Source organism: Elephantulus edwardii, unplaced genomic scaffold (assembly GCF_000299155.1).
Source record: "Elephantulus edwardii isolate Elephantulus edwardi_28Jun2011 unplaced genomic scaffold, EleEdw1.0 scaffold00101, whole genome shotgun sequence".
NCBI classification, from domain to species: Eukaryota; Metazoa; Chordata; class Mammalia; order Macroscelidea; family Macroscelididae; genus Elephantulus; species Elephantulus edwardii.
In genome coordinates, this window is record NW_006399851.1 from 4346557 (window position 1) to 4361273 (window position 14717).

Genomic DNA, 14717 nt, shown 5'->3' on the forward strand with positions numbered 1-14717 from the left:
CTGCTGTTGTTGATTGTCACTGAGTCGAGCACAACTCATAGTGACCCTATGAACAAAAGGCCTGAAGCCTTTCTATAACTATCATCGTTTCTCAAAGTTTATAGAGCTTCTAGAGGCATTTTGTTTAGGAAGTGGATGCCATTCTTGCTTCGGCTACTATTCTTTTAAAAAGGTAATCTTTCCCCTCATTTATTAAACAAATATGTGACTATTGTAGAGGATAATAAATACATTGAAATAAAATCTTTAGGTATAAGATAGAAATCATCTTTAATCTAGCACCCTGAGAGAACCACTCCTGGATGTTTTTCTTTTCAATACTTTTTCTAGACATATAACAAATACAAAAGGTGTAAAATATGGTCTTCTTTTTGAACTTAGAATTGAAACAAAGATTCTCCCAACTTGCTACCTTATTTCTAAAAATTCATTTTTATGTGGTAGCAAAATATCTCACATTAAATATATTTGTCCTTTAAAATAAAAAACATTCAGTTTATCTTTTCAATGTAAAAGTTTTAAACTGGCATTGGCCATCTTCAGGGATAAATCTTTATCAAAATTTCTGAATGTTTTTAACATACGTTTCAGACATTGTAAAACTGCTTTCACTTAAGGGAAAATGGTCTTTAAACTATTGTTGCTAACTTGATCAATGAAAAGTGCTAATTTTTATTTATGTTGTTATATGCTGTTGAGTTGACTATGAGTCATAGAACAAGAGCTTTGAACCTTCCTCTATTCTGAGCCAACCTCACTTTCTCCAACACAACTGACCCCACTGCTACAGGCACTGTGTTAATCCATCTCAGTTAGGGTTTGTCTCTCCTGTGCTGATCCTCCATTTTTTCCAAGCATGATGCTCTTCTCAAAGGAATCTCCTGACAACAATGCTCAATGTATGTGAGACAGAGTTTCACCATCCTTGCTTCCAAAGAGCAACCTGGTTTCACCCTCTCTAGGACAGACCTACTTGTTCTTTTGGCAGTCCATGGGATACTCAGTACTCATCTCCAGCACCACAACTCAAAAGCACTGATTCTTCTTCTTTTGTCATTCTTACTCACTATCCAGCTTTCAGCTGCATAGAAAACTGAAAAGGCCATGGCTTGATAAGATGTACCAAACTGGTCTTTAAACTGACACTATTGCTTGTTAGCACTCTGGAGACATCCTCCACAGGAGATTCCCACAATGCAACACATCTTTTGACTGCAAGATTGCTTGTTTCGATTTTTTATTTTGATTGCCAAAGGTGTTGACTGAGGATCCAAGTAAGATGAAATCATTAACAACTTCAGTCCTTTCTTCATCTGTCATAGATGTCTATTTCTTTTTCTATAATTTTTCCATATCCTATGCCCAATTTTTAATATAAATTTCATAAACTTTTTCACACATTAACAAAAGGTAAAAAAAGTCAGAAAACATAATTCAATATTTTTCTTATCTTCTTGTAGGTTTCTTAACATTACTGTTTTGTTAAAAATATATTTTGGGATTTTTTTTTAAACTTTCAAATTCTTATAAAGAAAATGTTTTCATTGTCATGTAATCAAATCTTCCTTTTCACCTTTGTGGTCTCATGCTTTCATGCCCATTTTTTTTAAAATTACACTGATAATAAATACCCACTTATGCATTCTTAGAGTTTATAATCAGTGAGGTTTTAAAAGAAAATGCCATCATTTAATCCTCCTGTGACTCAACTGTAAGGTATATGAGAGGCAAGAGCTGCTTTCTCTGGGTGAAGGTCTTGCCTGGTGTCTATCATGAGCAGATCTTCCTCTCCCTCCTGTTCTGTGATACCATGTTTGCTTTATATCCATTGACCAGTGTTAGTTTTGTTACTATTGTAATAGAGTAATACATATATATATATCTCACAGATTATTTAATATTTGCATAATAAGCTCCCCACTTCTACTACTGCCCAAAATTATTCTTGCTCAAATATGTGGTTTTTTTCACCAAAATTTTATTTATTTTTTTGCTGTTGAGAGCATACACAGCAAAACATACACTAATTTCACAATTTCTGCATGCTTAATTTAGATTTTTAAGTTGTGCAAGCATTTCACCTTCCTTTTCTGGGTTGCTGCTCCTTTATTAACTTAAACTCACAAAGCTTTAATTCCATTACCACCAATAGATCATACACATTGCTAGTTGTGTGGTTGGCCACCACCCCTGAGCAGGGCACTACTGCCTATTTCCTACTCAGATCTAAATCCCATGTGCAAGAAATCTGGTTTCTATTCCACAAAAAAGCTGAATTATTTTACTCATCCATTCTGAGTCAGTTTCAATGTTCAACTTGTTGCATAATCTTTCAAGTTGCTGCTGTCAAATTAATCCCATAGAGATAGTTCTTAGCTATACTGTGGCTGACTCTGAGAAGAATGGGAATCCCAGAACATTTGATTGTGCCAATGCGAAACTTATACTTGGACTAAGAGGCAGTTGTCAGAACAGAGCAAGGAGACACTACATGGTTCAAAATCAAGAAGGGGGTTCATCAGAGATGTATTCTGTCTCCATACCTTTTCAACCTGTATGCAGAACAGATCATCCGAGACGCTGGGCTATATGAAGAGGAATGTGGCATCAGGACTGGTGGAAGAATCATCAACAACCTGCGTTATGCATTATGCAGATGACACAACCCTGCTTGCTGAAACTGAGGAGGACCTGAAGCACTTGCTGCAGAAGATCAAGGACTACAGCCTCCTATATGGACTGAAGCTCAACATCAAGAAAACAAAGATTCTCACCACTGGGCCAATTGGCAGCATCAGTATGGATGGTGAAGGGACTGAGATAGTTAACAGTTTTAATTTACTTGGCTCCACAGTCAACACTCTTGGTAACAGCAGCCAGGAAATCAAGAGACAAATTGCATTGGGAAAGCCGGCTGTGAGGGACCTCTCAAGAGTACTGAAGATCAACGACGTCAGACTGGAGACTAAGGTGCGCTTGATCCGGGCTATAGTCTTCACAATTATGTGCTATGCATCAGAGAGGTGGACAGTGAATAGGGATGATAGAAAGAGAATTGATGCCTTTGAACTGTGGTGCTGGAGAAGAGCATTGAATATACCATATACTGCTAGGAGAACAAACAGGTTTGTCCTGGAAAAGGTGAAGCCGGAAGGCTCTTTGGAGTTAGGGATTCTGAAGCTTCACCTAACATATTTTGGGCATGTTGCAAGGAGGGACTGGTCCTTGGAGAGGGACATCATGTTTGGCAGAGTGGAGGGGCGGTGAAGCAGAGGAAGACCTTCGATGAGATGATTTTGTGACTGGAGCAGTAGGAATAAGTGCATTTGAGATAGCTAGGTTGGCACAGGATAGAAAAGCGTTTAGAGCTCTTGTACATAGGGTTGCTATGAGTCGCAAGCGACTCAATGGCACATAATAACAACAACAGATAGTTCTTAAAAGAGAATTAATCCTTGGCAAACAGACACAGGAAGAAATGTTCCAAATCACTGGCAATAAGAGAGATGCAAATCAAAACCACAATGAGGTACCGTCTCACTCCAGTAAGAGTGGCAACGTTTAACAGGGCAGCAAATAATAAATGTTGGAGAGCATGTGGCAAGAAAGGAACTCTTATACATTGTTGGTGAGACTGTAACATGGTGCAACCATTCTGGAAGGCAGTTTGGTACTTCCTCAAAAAGTTGAACATTGAAATTACATATGACCCAGCTATTACACTACCTGGAATATACCCTGAGGATATGAGGCACAAACTGAGATTTGTGCACCAATGTTCATAGCAGCATTATTCACCATCGCAGGAACATGTAAGCAGCCCAAGTATCCAACCATGGGTGAATGGATTGAGAAGTTGTGGTACATTCACACAATGGAATACTATGCAGCACACAGGAGCAGTAACTTTGTAAATTATTACCTAACTTGGGAGGGACTGGAGAGCATTATGCTGAGTGAACGGACTCAGTCCCATAAGGATAAATAGTGTATAAAAAATCATTATTGTAGAATGAGTATAAGGATCCAGGAGGGGTGGGAAGAGGCTGGAAGCAGAGAGATATGGATGTGCAGGGAGAAGGAGAGAATTAATTACGGGGTTGTAAAATTTGATGCGGAGGGTGAGGCAAATTGAAATAATTTGTTCAAATTTGCATTCTAATTTTTTAAATAAACTAGTAAAAATAGAGCATTTTTGGAAACTTATCAAATTAAACTATTGCTCATTTTTCAGAATGAATTCCTTTATTGTACTGTAGCAGAATGCCCATTGTGAAATATAATTACAGGATTCCAGCTGTGCAAATGAGGAGTTATTAGTGAGAGACATGATTCCATAAGGAAATATTCAAGAAAATTGTGGTGGGAGATCAGTAGGTGAAAAAAGACCAAGGGCACCATGAGGAATGGCCATGTCTGACATTTACCAGCTTAACAAAGGGCACATGTTCCTGTCAACAACACAAAACCATTCCCATGATGTTAGACATATCCCCCATGCTCTCTAGCCTCTTTCTATTCATCTCAATACCAACCTTACTGCTTTACTGGGTTCAAAGTCTAATGTGATAGCTCACAGACCACACAGAACCATGTTGAGGAAGTCAAAAGGTTCTAATCCAGAGTAGTAGTAGAATACAGTCAGGACAGCTTCCAAAATATCCTCACAGGCACCTCAGTCTTGAGCCTCATGGCTTTAGGCCAGTGTTACAAAGTTCTTGTCTTGTCAATATTGGCTCTTCCCTACCACCTCCAAAAAAACTTGGGCAAAAGTTCTTAGCTCTGGTTCTGTGTGTGGCAGGCAACAGTCCCAAGGTCCACTCTCTCTCATGTCAGGTGTCTGGTTCTTCATTGTGGCTGCCATGGTCCTTAAGAATGAGTTGCAGTCTTTTGTTTGCTGGATTGGTGAGGTTGCCAAATCCCTTGTAGATAGGCTAACATTCCCTATTCACCTATTCCTGCTCACCTACATAGTAAAATCATACAATGGCTAGGAAAAGCCACTTGAAATAAACCCATAACCTCCACGGTAGTGCCCCATTGTGGATCCATGACATTAGTCACTTCAAAAATAATCAATTTGCAAACTGGCAGTGTAACTGATCATATATGATCAAATGAACTCCTTATAGAGCATTTCCTAGCATGTTTGAAAGAGAGCGTGGAGGAGAGTCCTGAAGGTCTTGAGCTAGATGTAAGTTCCATGTGATTCTCTGGCACTTCTTCTGGTAGTGGTGGCAGCAACTACATGACCTTTTTGGGCTCCTCAGAGGCCCAACATAAAGGCCCCGTCCATACTTCTCAGTACACTGGACCAGATACACTTAAAGAAGGCTTCCTTTCCTTCATCCTTGAAGAGCTATGGCCAGCAGTCTAGAAACTTGGTAGACAAGATGTTGACTCCTTTGTCCTGATGATGCATCATCCTTTGTCCTCATCTGCATAAATGCATAGTGCCGTAGTTATGATGATGGCATTGGTCCTGGCTAGAAGTCTGGCTGATCAAGCAGTTAACCACAATGTATGTGTTCTTGGGGTTGGAAAGCATTCCCTGGGCATGCTAGAAACACTGAAGCTTAAGGCTACTTAGTAGCTGATGATGTCCTGCATGGTGAAGCTCTGGTACAAACTGTGGATGCCTTATGACTTTCTGATCTTCACCAGGCCTTTGAAATCCCAACTGGTATGGTACTAGCCAACAGTGAGTTCTGGTCAAATCCAGGGGGTACCTCTGCTGGAGATCAGGTTTTGATTGAAATAATGCCATAACTACATGTTCTCATCCATGAATGCAAAGTTGAGGGCTTACGTGGGGAAGTCACAGATATGTGGCCAGGTTTTCCCACCAGAAGGACTGCACAGCTCTCCTTGGCCATGCACACAAGGCAGTTCAAGTAGGCTTGTTGACAACATGCCCTTACAGCAGTCTGATGTGTCCAATCAAGGCTACTGTCATTTGGGATGGCATCACTGAGATCATCCACCAGGAATTTCTTGGAGAGGAATGTGACCTATTCTTCCATGGTGTCAGAGTGGCCAGAGAGCCTGAGTGGACACATGAAATGCTGGAGGGTGGGTGCCTCTGGCTCTCCTGCCACTGCTGCGATCAGAAGGCTTGTGAATCATTGTAAAATTACTTCAGGGGTTGTTTTTGGTTTTAGGTTAAATATTATCTCAGGGCTAAAGATTAAAAGGCTCTGTTACTCTCCATGGTTCCAGGAAGTATGAAGTCCATGATAATCTGAAAATACGTTCTGATCCAGCTCCCTGGCCCTTTGGATTAGGACTATTCTAGACATTCTTTGATCAAAATGTTCAGGTAGCTGGATTTCATCCAGTTCTCTGGTATTATGGTCAAGGCATAGAGACAATATCATCCTCCTTCCTTGTCTTTCCCTCCTCTTCTGTCGCTCCAGGTGAATGTTGTTATGTACCATTGGGTAGCTGAGTCTCCAGTGGGTTTTCAGAGGCAGTAAATTGCACAGGAAGAGAATGCCCATCTTTTTCCAGAGGAGCAGCTGGTGGATTTGAATTGCATACCTTTGAGTTGGCAGCACAACTCCTGACTACTACAATGCCAGAGCTTCAGGTGAATAGAGAGTTGATTATTGTACCTGGAATTATTGTTGTTGTTGTTGTTATGTGCCGTTGAGCCACTTGCAACTTATAGCGACCCTACGTACAACATCCCTGAACCCTGCTCTATCCTGTGCCAATCTTATTGTCTTTGACACACCTACTCCAATTGCCCCAGTCACTGACTAAATTTCTATCATCCAGGGTCTTCCTCTCTTGTGCTGTCCCTTCCCCCTCCCCTGCGTGACACCCCTCTCCATCCCTCTCCAAAGACTGGTCCCTCCTTGGAACATGTCCCAAGTATGTCAGACAAAGCTTCAGAATCCTTGCCTCCAGGGAGAAGCCTGGTTTCACTCCCTCCAGCATGAACCTGTTTGTTTTCCTAGCAGTCCATGGTATATTCAATAACTCTTCTCCGGCACCACAGCTCAAAGGCATCAATTCTCCTTCTATCATCCCTAGTCATTTTCTAGCTTTCTGATGCATAGCAAGTAATTGCAAAGACTATGGGTTAGATCAGGTGCACCTTAGTCTCTAGACTTACATCACTGCTTTTAATACTTTGGAGAGGTCTCTAACAGCAGACATTACCAGTGCAATTTGTCTTTTAATTTCCTGGCTGCTGGTACCAAGAGTGTTGACTGTGAGCCAAGCAAACTAAAGCTAAACAATCTAAATAAATAAACTAAATAATCTAAATAAACTAAATAATACCAATCTCTTCACCATATATCATGATGCTGCCAATTGGCCCAATGATGAAAATCTTTTTTTCTTGATGCTGAGCTTTAATATTGGAGGTTGCAGTACTTGACCTTTTATAGCAAGTGTTTCAGGTCCTCTTCAGTTTCAGCAAGCAGGATTGTGTCATCTACATAACGCTGATTGTTGATGAGGCTTCCTCCAATCCTGATGCCACATTTCTCCTCACAGGGCCCAGATTCCTGGATAATCTGTTCTGCATATAGATTGAAAAGGTATGGAGATAGGATACATCCCTGGTGTATACCCTTCCCAATTTTGGACCATGCAGTGTTTCCTTGCTCTGTTCTGATGACTGCCATGTTCTTGAGATCATTTTTAAATTGAGGTGGAATAGACTCAAAGCCATGTTTTTGTTCTTGTGGACTTGTTTTAATTTTCTTCAACTTCAGTGTTAATTTACACATGAGCATCTGATGATCTGTTCCATTGTCAGCCCCGGCCTTAGTTTTTGAGATATATATTACATATATACACATACTACATACCTTTGGGATTGTAGTGCAGTTTCTTATCACTAGACCACCAGAAGATAAACACACACACACACACACACACACACACACACACACACAGTTGTTTTTGTTGTTGATTGTCTTTGAGTCGAGCACGACTCATAGTGACCCCATGAACAAAAGGCCTGAAGCCCCTCTACAACCATCAACATTTATCAAATAAAGTTTCCAGAGGCATGTTATTTAGGAGGTGGGTGCCACTTCTGCTTCCAAACCTATTATAGCATGTTAATTTTTTTAAAAAGTGATTTGGATGAAAGTTTACAAAGAAATTAGTTTTTCATTTATTTATTCATACATATTTTGTTTTTTTTAGGTCTCTCCCTCCATTTCCTTACTCATCCAATCTGTAATTTATGTACTATTTCAGATTAATTATGATACACGTTTTTCATTTCCATAATCCATTCATTTCAGACTTTCCCCTCACATATTACAACATAGTGCTCATTATCTCCTTTTCTTGCTCTCCCAGTTCCTTCAACACTCTTATTTTTATAACAGTGATCTAATATAGTATTTGTCCTTTTGTGACTTAGTTATTTCATTCAGCATAAGGTCCTAGACTCAACTGTGTTGTGTAGTATCTTATGAGTTTCTCTTTCTCAATGCTGTGAAATACTCCATTATATGAATGTACCAATTTCTCTACCCATTTATTTGTTGGTAGGCATTTAGACTGCTTCCATCTCTTTTCAATTGTGAATAAAGTTGCAATAAACAAAGAGTGTGCATAAATCTATTTGTGTCTCAACTCTGATATATTTTATATTCCTGATTTCTTTAGGGTAGTGGAATAACTGCATTTAATAATATTTGTATTTTCAACTCTTTGAAGAAATGTCCTGGCCACATTTTGAATGGTGACATTGAGTTGCTTTATGGACTCTTTCCAAAGATGTAGTTAATCTGATTTCTGTATAGTCCATCAACTAGGTAAGAGTCATGTGTATAGTCATTGTGCATTTTTTTAAAAAAGTATCTGCATTGATTAAATAATTGTACAAAATTCTATCATCTGATCTCCATCCTCATTTCTGTCACCATATTTTCTTATTATCAATTCTTTTGTTTCTTATTTTACATTCCAGTCACTAATGATTATTAATGCATTTTGGCTGCATATTCAGTCAATTTCAGATCACAAAAGTTGGGAGGCATTCTCCATTTCTTCATCTTTGGCTTTAATGATTGGTATGTGTGTATATTTGAATAACAGCTGTACTAACCATGTATTCCTTGTTTCTGTATGGATAGGAATCTATCTTCCTTTTGAACTTTCTCATTGCTGATATTTGTGTTACTGTTGTTGATCATAGGCCCTGGAACTTGGCTAAATTCCTTTATTAGCTCTAGAGTTTTTCTTGTGGACTAGGGGATTTTCTACATATGTTGTTATGTACTGCTGAGTCAGAACCAACTTATAGCTGACCCTCCAGTAGGTTTTCAGAGGGAGAAAACTGCACAGGAAGAGACTGCCCATCCTTTTACTATGGAGCAGCTGGTGGAGTCAAACCACAAGCTTTTGAGATTGCAGTTCAGCTTCTTACCACTAGGCCAAATGAGCTCACTATTTTCTACAGATAGGATCACTATATCCACAACAAATAGTGATCATTTTACTTTTTTATTTTCACACCTGGAATTTTTTTTTTCTTCCTTATTACTCTGGCTAGGAGTTCTAATATACTATTGGGGGGAAAAAGTGATGAGAGTAAGCACATTTGTCTTGTTTATGATTTCAATGGGAAATCTCTCAGTCGTTCTCTATTAGGTATAATGTTGGACACTGGCTTTTCATACATGTCCTGAAGCATATTGAGAGATTTTCAAATATGTCTTGGCTCTTATTTCTTATATTCCTGCAGATTACTCTTTCTTAGACAAATGTCTCAAACGAGAATAGCTTTTGGGGAGTAATTTTCATACTGAATTTATCTTTAAACAATAGTAAGAATACAATAATATCCTATTACTTTTAAATTTAAGCTCTTGTACAGACTCATGACATTCCAAAGCCCAAGAACCTTAAGAGCCATCTGTAGATATGTAAGGTAGAAATATAAAGGGTGACAACACTGCCCTCTTATGGAAGCCAAGGACTGTGAAGGGCTAGAATTGCCACTAGGTCTTTCTCACGCTTATGCAAGATGGCTGGAAGTTGAGTCTCTCAAGGGGAGAACCAGGAAAAAACTGTCGAACACTTGCGCCAATGTTATAGTACTTCTAGCAGGAACCAAATAAGGGGGTTACACCAGGAATGCAGGGGAACTAAAGACAACCAATCCTGTAAGTACCTTGGCAGGGCTAGGCTATGACCAGTCTCACAAAACTGGGAGCCAATAAAGACAGTGCCTACCAGGGTTGTGCTCTTTGTCTGCTGGCATCATGCCTAGAGGTTTGACTCCACCCTAGTCTTTCTAGGAGTGGTGTTTTGGTGGGGTTTTTTTAGTAGGTCTTAGTAATTTATTTTGTCTTCTGCCTTTTTTTTTTAACAAAATTCGTATATATTGTTTCACATTTCCTTCACTGACATTATGCTTCATACAATCATTTCCATACATTTCAAAAATTAATCACCATTAAACTATGCCCACCTTTTTTTTTTCTTTTCCCTTTTAACTCTACTTTGTACCAGCTATACCTCTGTTTTATCATCCCAATAAACCTTTTTCACTTGTTTTGCTAAAATTGCCACATGTGTATGTGTACGTATTGAGTCACCTCAACTCATTCCCTTCTGGGACTAGTGAGTGGTGAAGACATAAAGATAACTCTGATTTTAGCATGTTTCAGGGATGAGCTCATTAGAGGAATAAAGAAGTCTCAGAGTCAAATGGTTAAGCTCAAGATTACTAGCTGAAAGGCTGACTGTTCAAATCCACCTAGAGGCCCCTTCGACGATAAGCCTGGGGATATACTTCACAGGCTCTGAAGACCCTCCTTTGGAGCATTTCTGCTCTGCACACATGGGTACCGACTCAACAGCCGCTAACAACAGCAACAACAATAACAAAGAAGATTGAAAGATTCATCCTCCTCACCTGTGAACCAAAGAAAAGTCTACTATATGGGAAAATTGAGTGCAAATTTCTTCCCAGCTAGCCTATCACATGCCTGAATTTTCATCTTTGAGACTGATCCATTAAGCCTTTGTCAACCAGAATTCTTCACCTGAACAAAACACAGGTTTTTAGCATGTCAAACTTTGTAATTTTCTCCTTAAATGAAATCTCGTTAGAAGTTGACTCATGCCATACACCATAGATGCCTTAGGATCTCAGGGTAAATGATAAAATCCACAAGCTTTTTAATCTGAATATCTTCTGTCCTATTAGGATAGTCGAAATTCATATTGAATAGAATATTTAGAGACAAATTATTAAAATCATGCTATTTACTTAAAAGGGTGAGTGGTCTTACCTGGCTTGCTGTTGGCCGTTTCTTTGGGTCCCAATTCAACATTTCAGTCATGAGCTGGATAGCTTCATTGCTGGCATTGGGGATGAGGGTTTTTAAATTTATGGGGACACACTGTGGAAAGCGGAAATTCATAGAAGATGCAAGTTGGTACCCTTCTGGCCAGTCACTCTATATAAGGCATTTGTGAGCAAAGAGGGGAAGCAAAAACAAACAGATGTTTTTACTAATTGATTTTAAATCATAGCAACAATATAAACATTACCCACATGTGAAAATGTAAAATGGTAATTGTACAGATAGGAGACTAAATTAGTAAACAATACTCTATTTTGAAGAAACACTGAACTGAGTCAGAATAACTGAGAAAGCACTTTTATAACATTAAACCATTAAAAAAGCATATGCTATTTTTGTCTTGATGATGCTGGTGAGGCCTGGATAACTCTGAACTAGTAAGGAGAAATGCTTTGCAAAGTGCTGGTTTATTATAAGAATCCTTATTATATAATTTCTGTTAAAACTAATGCCAAAAAATGCACATAGCTGAGAAATTACAATAATGTTAATGCTTTAATATATTGATGTTTACTTGCCTTATGTTAGCTACATGGTGCATATTAATTTAATTAGGCTGCAAGTACAAATAACACTAATTTGGTACATCTCAGAAAGTAAGGTTTAGCTGACATGCAATACTTTAAAAGTACTCAGAGCTAAAGAATAAAATATTGACAGCAGACTAGAAAAAGGTTAAGAGAAAATAAGATCCAGGTTACATGGGATTAATGAGATGTCAGTGGATATTCCCAAGGCAAGCAGGAAGAGACTCAAACACAACCATCATTGTATTAAACAATGGGTCACTTATCCAGTACACTATAAATTTATATACTTTTTAAAAAACTGTTCAGAATAAAAAATAACTTTTTTCATTGAGTCTACTTGAATTCTGTTTCTTACAATCCTTATCTCACTCCACTAAAAAATAAAGATTATAAGAAAACTAATCATTAAAGTAGAAATCTATTTGAAAATAAAAATGCCAACTATCTAGCCAAAAATTGCAATCTAATGTCATAAAATTAGAATTAAAGTATATACTTCTAAATGATTAAATGATATATGAAATAAATAGAGAGGCTAGAGGGCTTACCTTTTTGGGAGTTCCTAAAACTTGGCAAATTTTAAAGATTTCATCAACTTCACTTGTCCCTGGGAAAAGGGGTCGTAATGTATATAGCTCAGCCATTATACTCCCAACAGCCCACACATCAATGGGAGAACTATAAACTGAAGATCTTAATAAGACTTCAGGAGCACGATACCTATGCAAACAGAAAGCAAAGGAGAAAACACTCAGGCTATCATGTGTTTTAAATACAGATTGGCAGTAGGATTCTACTTTTCTCATACATTGAAATCAATATAGAGCTATCAAGTGACTTCTGCATAGCAGGCATCAGAACTACAATTTGCTGGTTTCATATCTGGCATAGCATTTGTCCTCTGACCACAGTCCACTGGAGGGGCTGCAGAGAAATATACATGCAATGTTCACACAGCCCAACATAGGAGCTCAAGAATATAGAAAGACGTACTACCTGATTTAGAAGGAAAAGAGGAAATTATTACATTACAAAGCTTCAAATGTGGCATATATTCATGTGATGGATGTACAACAAAACAAACAAAGATTATTATTGAGTGTATTTTTTTCAACTGAGTTTGCTTATTGGCTTGAAACTGTCAATTCCCTCAACTGACTCTTCTGTGGAGACCCGATTTGGGCTTGTTTCTTTTCCCCTTTATATGAATGAAAGTTTAACAATCATATTGATTTTTAATTTAATTTTATTATTTATTTTTTGTGTGTGTACCGTCAAATCAGATCTTACTGGCACAGGAGGAGATTGCCCCTCCTTCTCCAGCAGAGTATCTGGTGGATCCAAACTGTCCACCTCTGGGATTGCAGTGCAGCTTCTTGCCACTAGGCCACCAGAGCTCCCTTCAAAATCATACTGATTTTTAAATCAACGACTCACATTTTTTATAACATTAATTACCGTTACATCATAGCATTTTAGAAAAAAAAAATTCAACAAACCCCATCTTCTGTACAAGAGCAAAAGTACTGTGCAGTAAACCCAACTGAATGTCTGATAAATGTATAATATTCTTTATTTTAATTCTTTTCTGTATAAAAACAAGCAAATATTTCAGTCTAAATATTTCACAGTACCTCTGTAAAGTACTCAAGAGCAATGGTGTCTCTCTGGAGACTAAGGTGCGTCTGATAAAGGCCATGGTTTTTGCCATCACTTATGCATCAGAGAGTTGGACAATGACTAGGGAGGATAGAAGGAGAATTGATGCCTTTGAGCTGTAGTGCTGGAGAAGAGTATTTAATGTACCATGGATTGCCAAGAAAACAAACAGATTCATCCTAGAGAGGGTTAAACCAGGCTACTCCTTGGAGGCAAGGATTCTGGGGCTTCGTCTGATATACTTTGGACATGTTTTAAGGAGAGACAGGTCTTTAAAGAGGGACATTATGCTGGGTAGAGTAGAGGGACAGCGCAGGAGGGGAAGAACCTCTATGAGGTAGATTGATTCAGTGACTGGGGTAATTGGGATGGGTGTGTCAGAGGCAATGAGATTGGCACAGGATAGAGCATGGTTTAGGGCTGTTGTACATAGGGTCGCTATGAGTTGCAAATGACTCGACAGCACATAACAACAACAACAACAGCATCATTTTGCCTCCATTTGGAGAATCCTTCTGTAAATACTTTTATTTTTAAAACTTTCAAAAGTATTTTAAAAATACTTTTCTTTTTAAATACTTTTGAATATTTGTCAAATTTAGATGCTGAAAAATTTTAAGTATCCTCAATTTCCTTTTGTTCCAGTACAGAAACTAAATTTACCCAACTAGTAGAAGTTCCTTTAAAAAATTGTGCTAACAAGTTCTGAAATATAATTTTTAAAAAAAAAATTTAATTCTTATCACTTGCTATGGTCATTTCTTCCCTTGCATTTATAGGGAATAGTTTTAGTGTCATGTTTATAAGCTTTGTTTCACCTGATCCCATATCTAACATTAACAGGTAAGACAACGGAAGATGTGAGAAGCAATCAGTGGTAGCTTAAGAGACCTATCTTTACTTATTTTGATGATTTATTAATAGAAAAATTTCAAGAAAAAAGCAGAAAGTCCAGGATAAGTGCATTCTTAGACTGGACACTAAAGTAACAGGTATTGATTGAGCCAGTCTTAGGCAAATAGGGACATAAATCACAGGCCTCTTCTCTTCTCTAAAGGCACTTCCTTGGTGATTCATCTAATCATTTGGTTTCCAATATTGAGGACTCCTTCTTCTTCCTTTGACCCTGGACTCGTACATCTAACTTCCCATGTTGACATCTCTATAAGACAGTCAT

The 14717-nt window shown here is 38.2% G+C and overlaps 1 protein-coding gene across 3 annotated transcripts in view; it reads right to left on the reverse strand.

Annotated features, from left to right (window-relative positions):
- MAK (male germ cell-associated kinase) overlaps positions 1–14717 on the reverse strand; it is a 73895-nt gene that overhangs the window by 28886 nt on the left and 30292 nt on the right. For all 3 annotated transcript variants that reach the window (XM_006891603.1, XM_006891602.1, XM_006891601.1), the window contains exons 6-7: positions 12430–12601; positions 11277–11444 (exon numbers count right to left, since the gene is read on the reverse strand). In XM_006891603.1, the coding sequence (XP_006891665.1) occupies positions 11277–11444; positions 12430–12601 (340 nt within the window). The remainder of the gene's footprint in view (positions 1–11276; positions 11445–12429; positions 12602–14717) is intronic.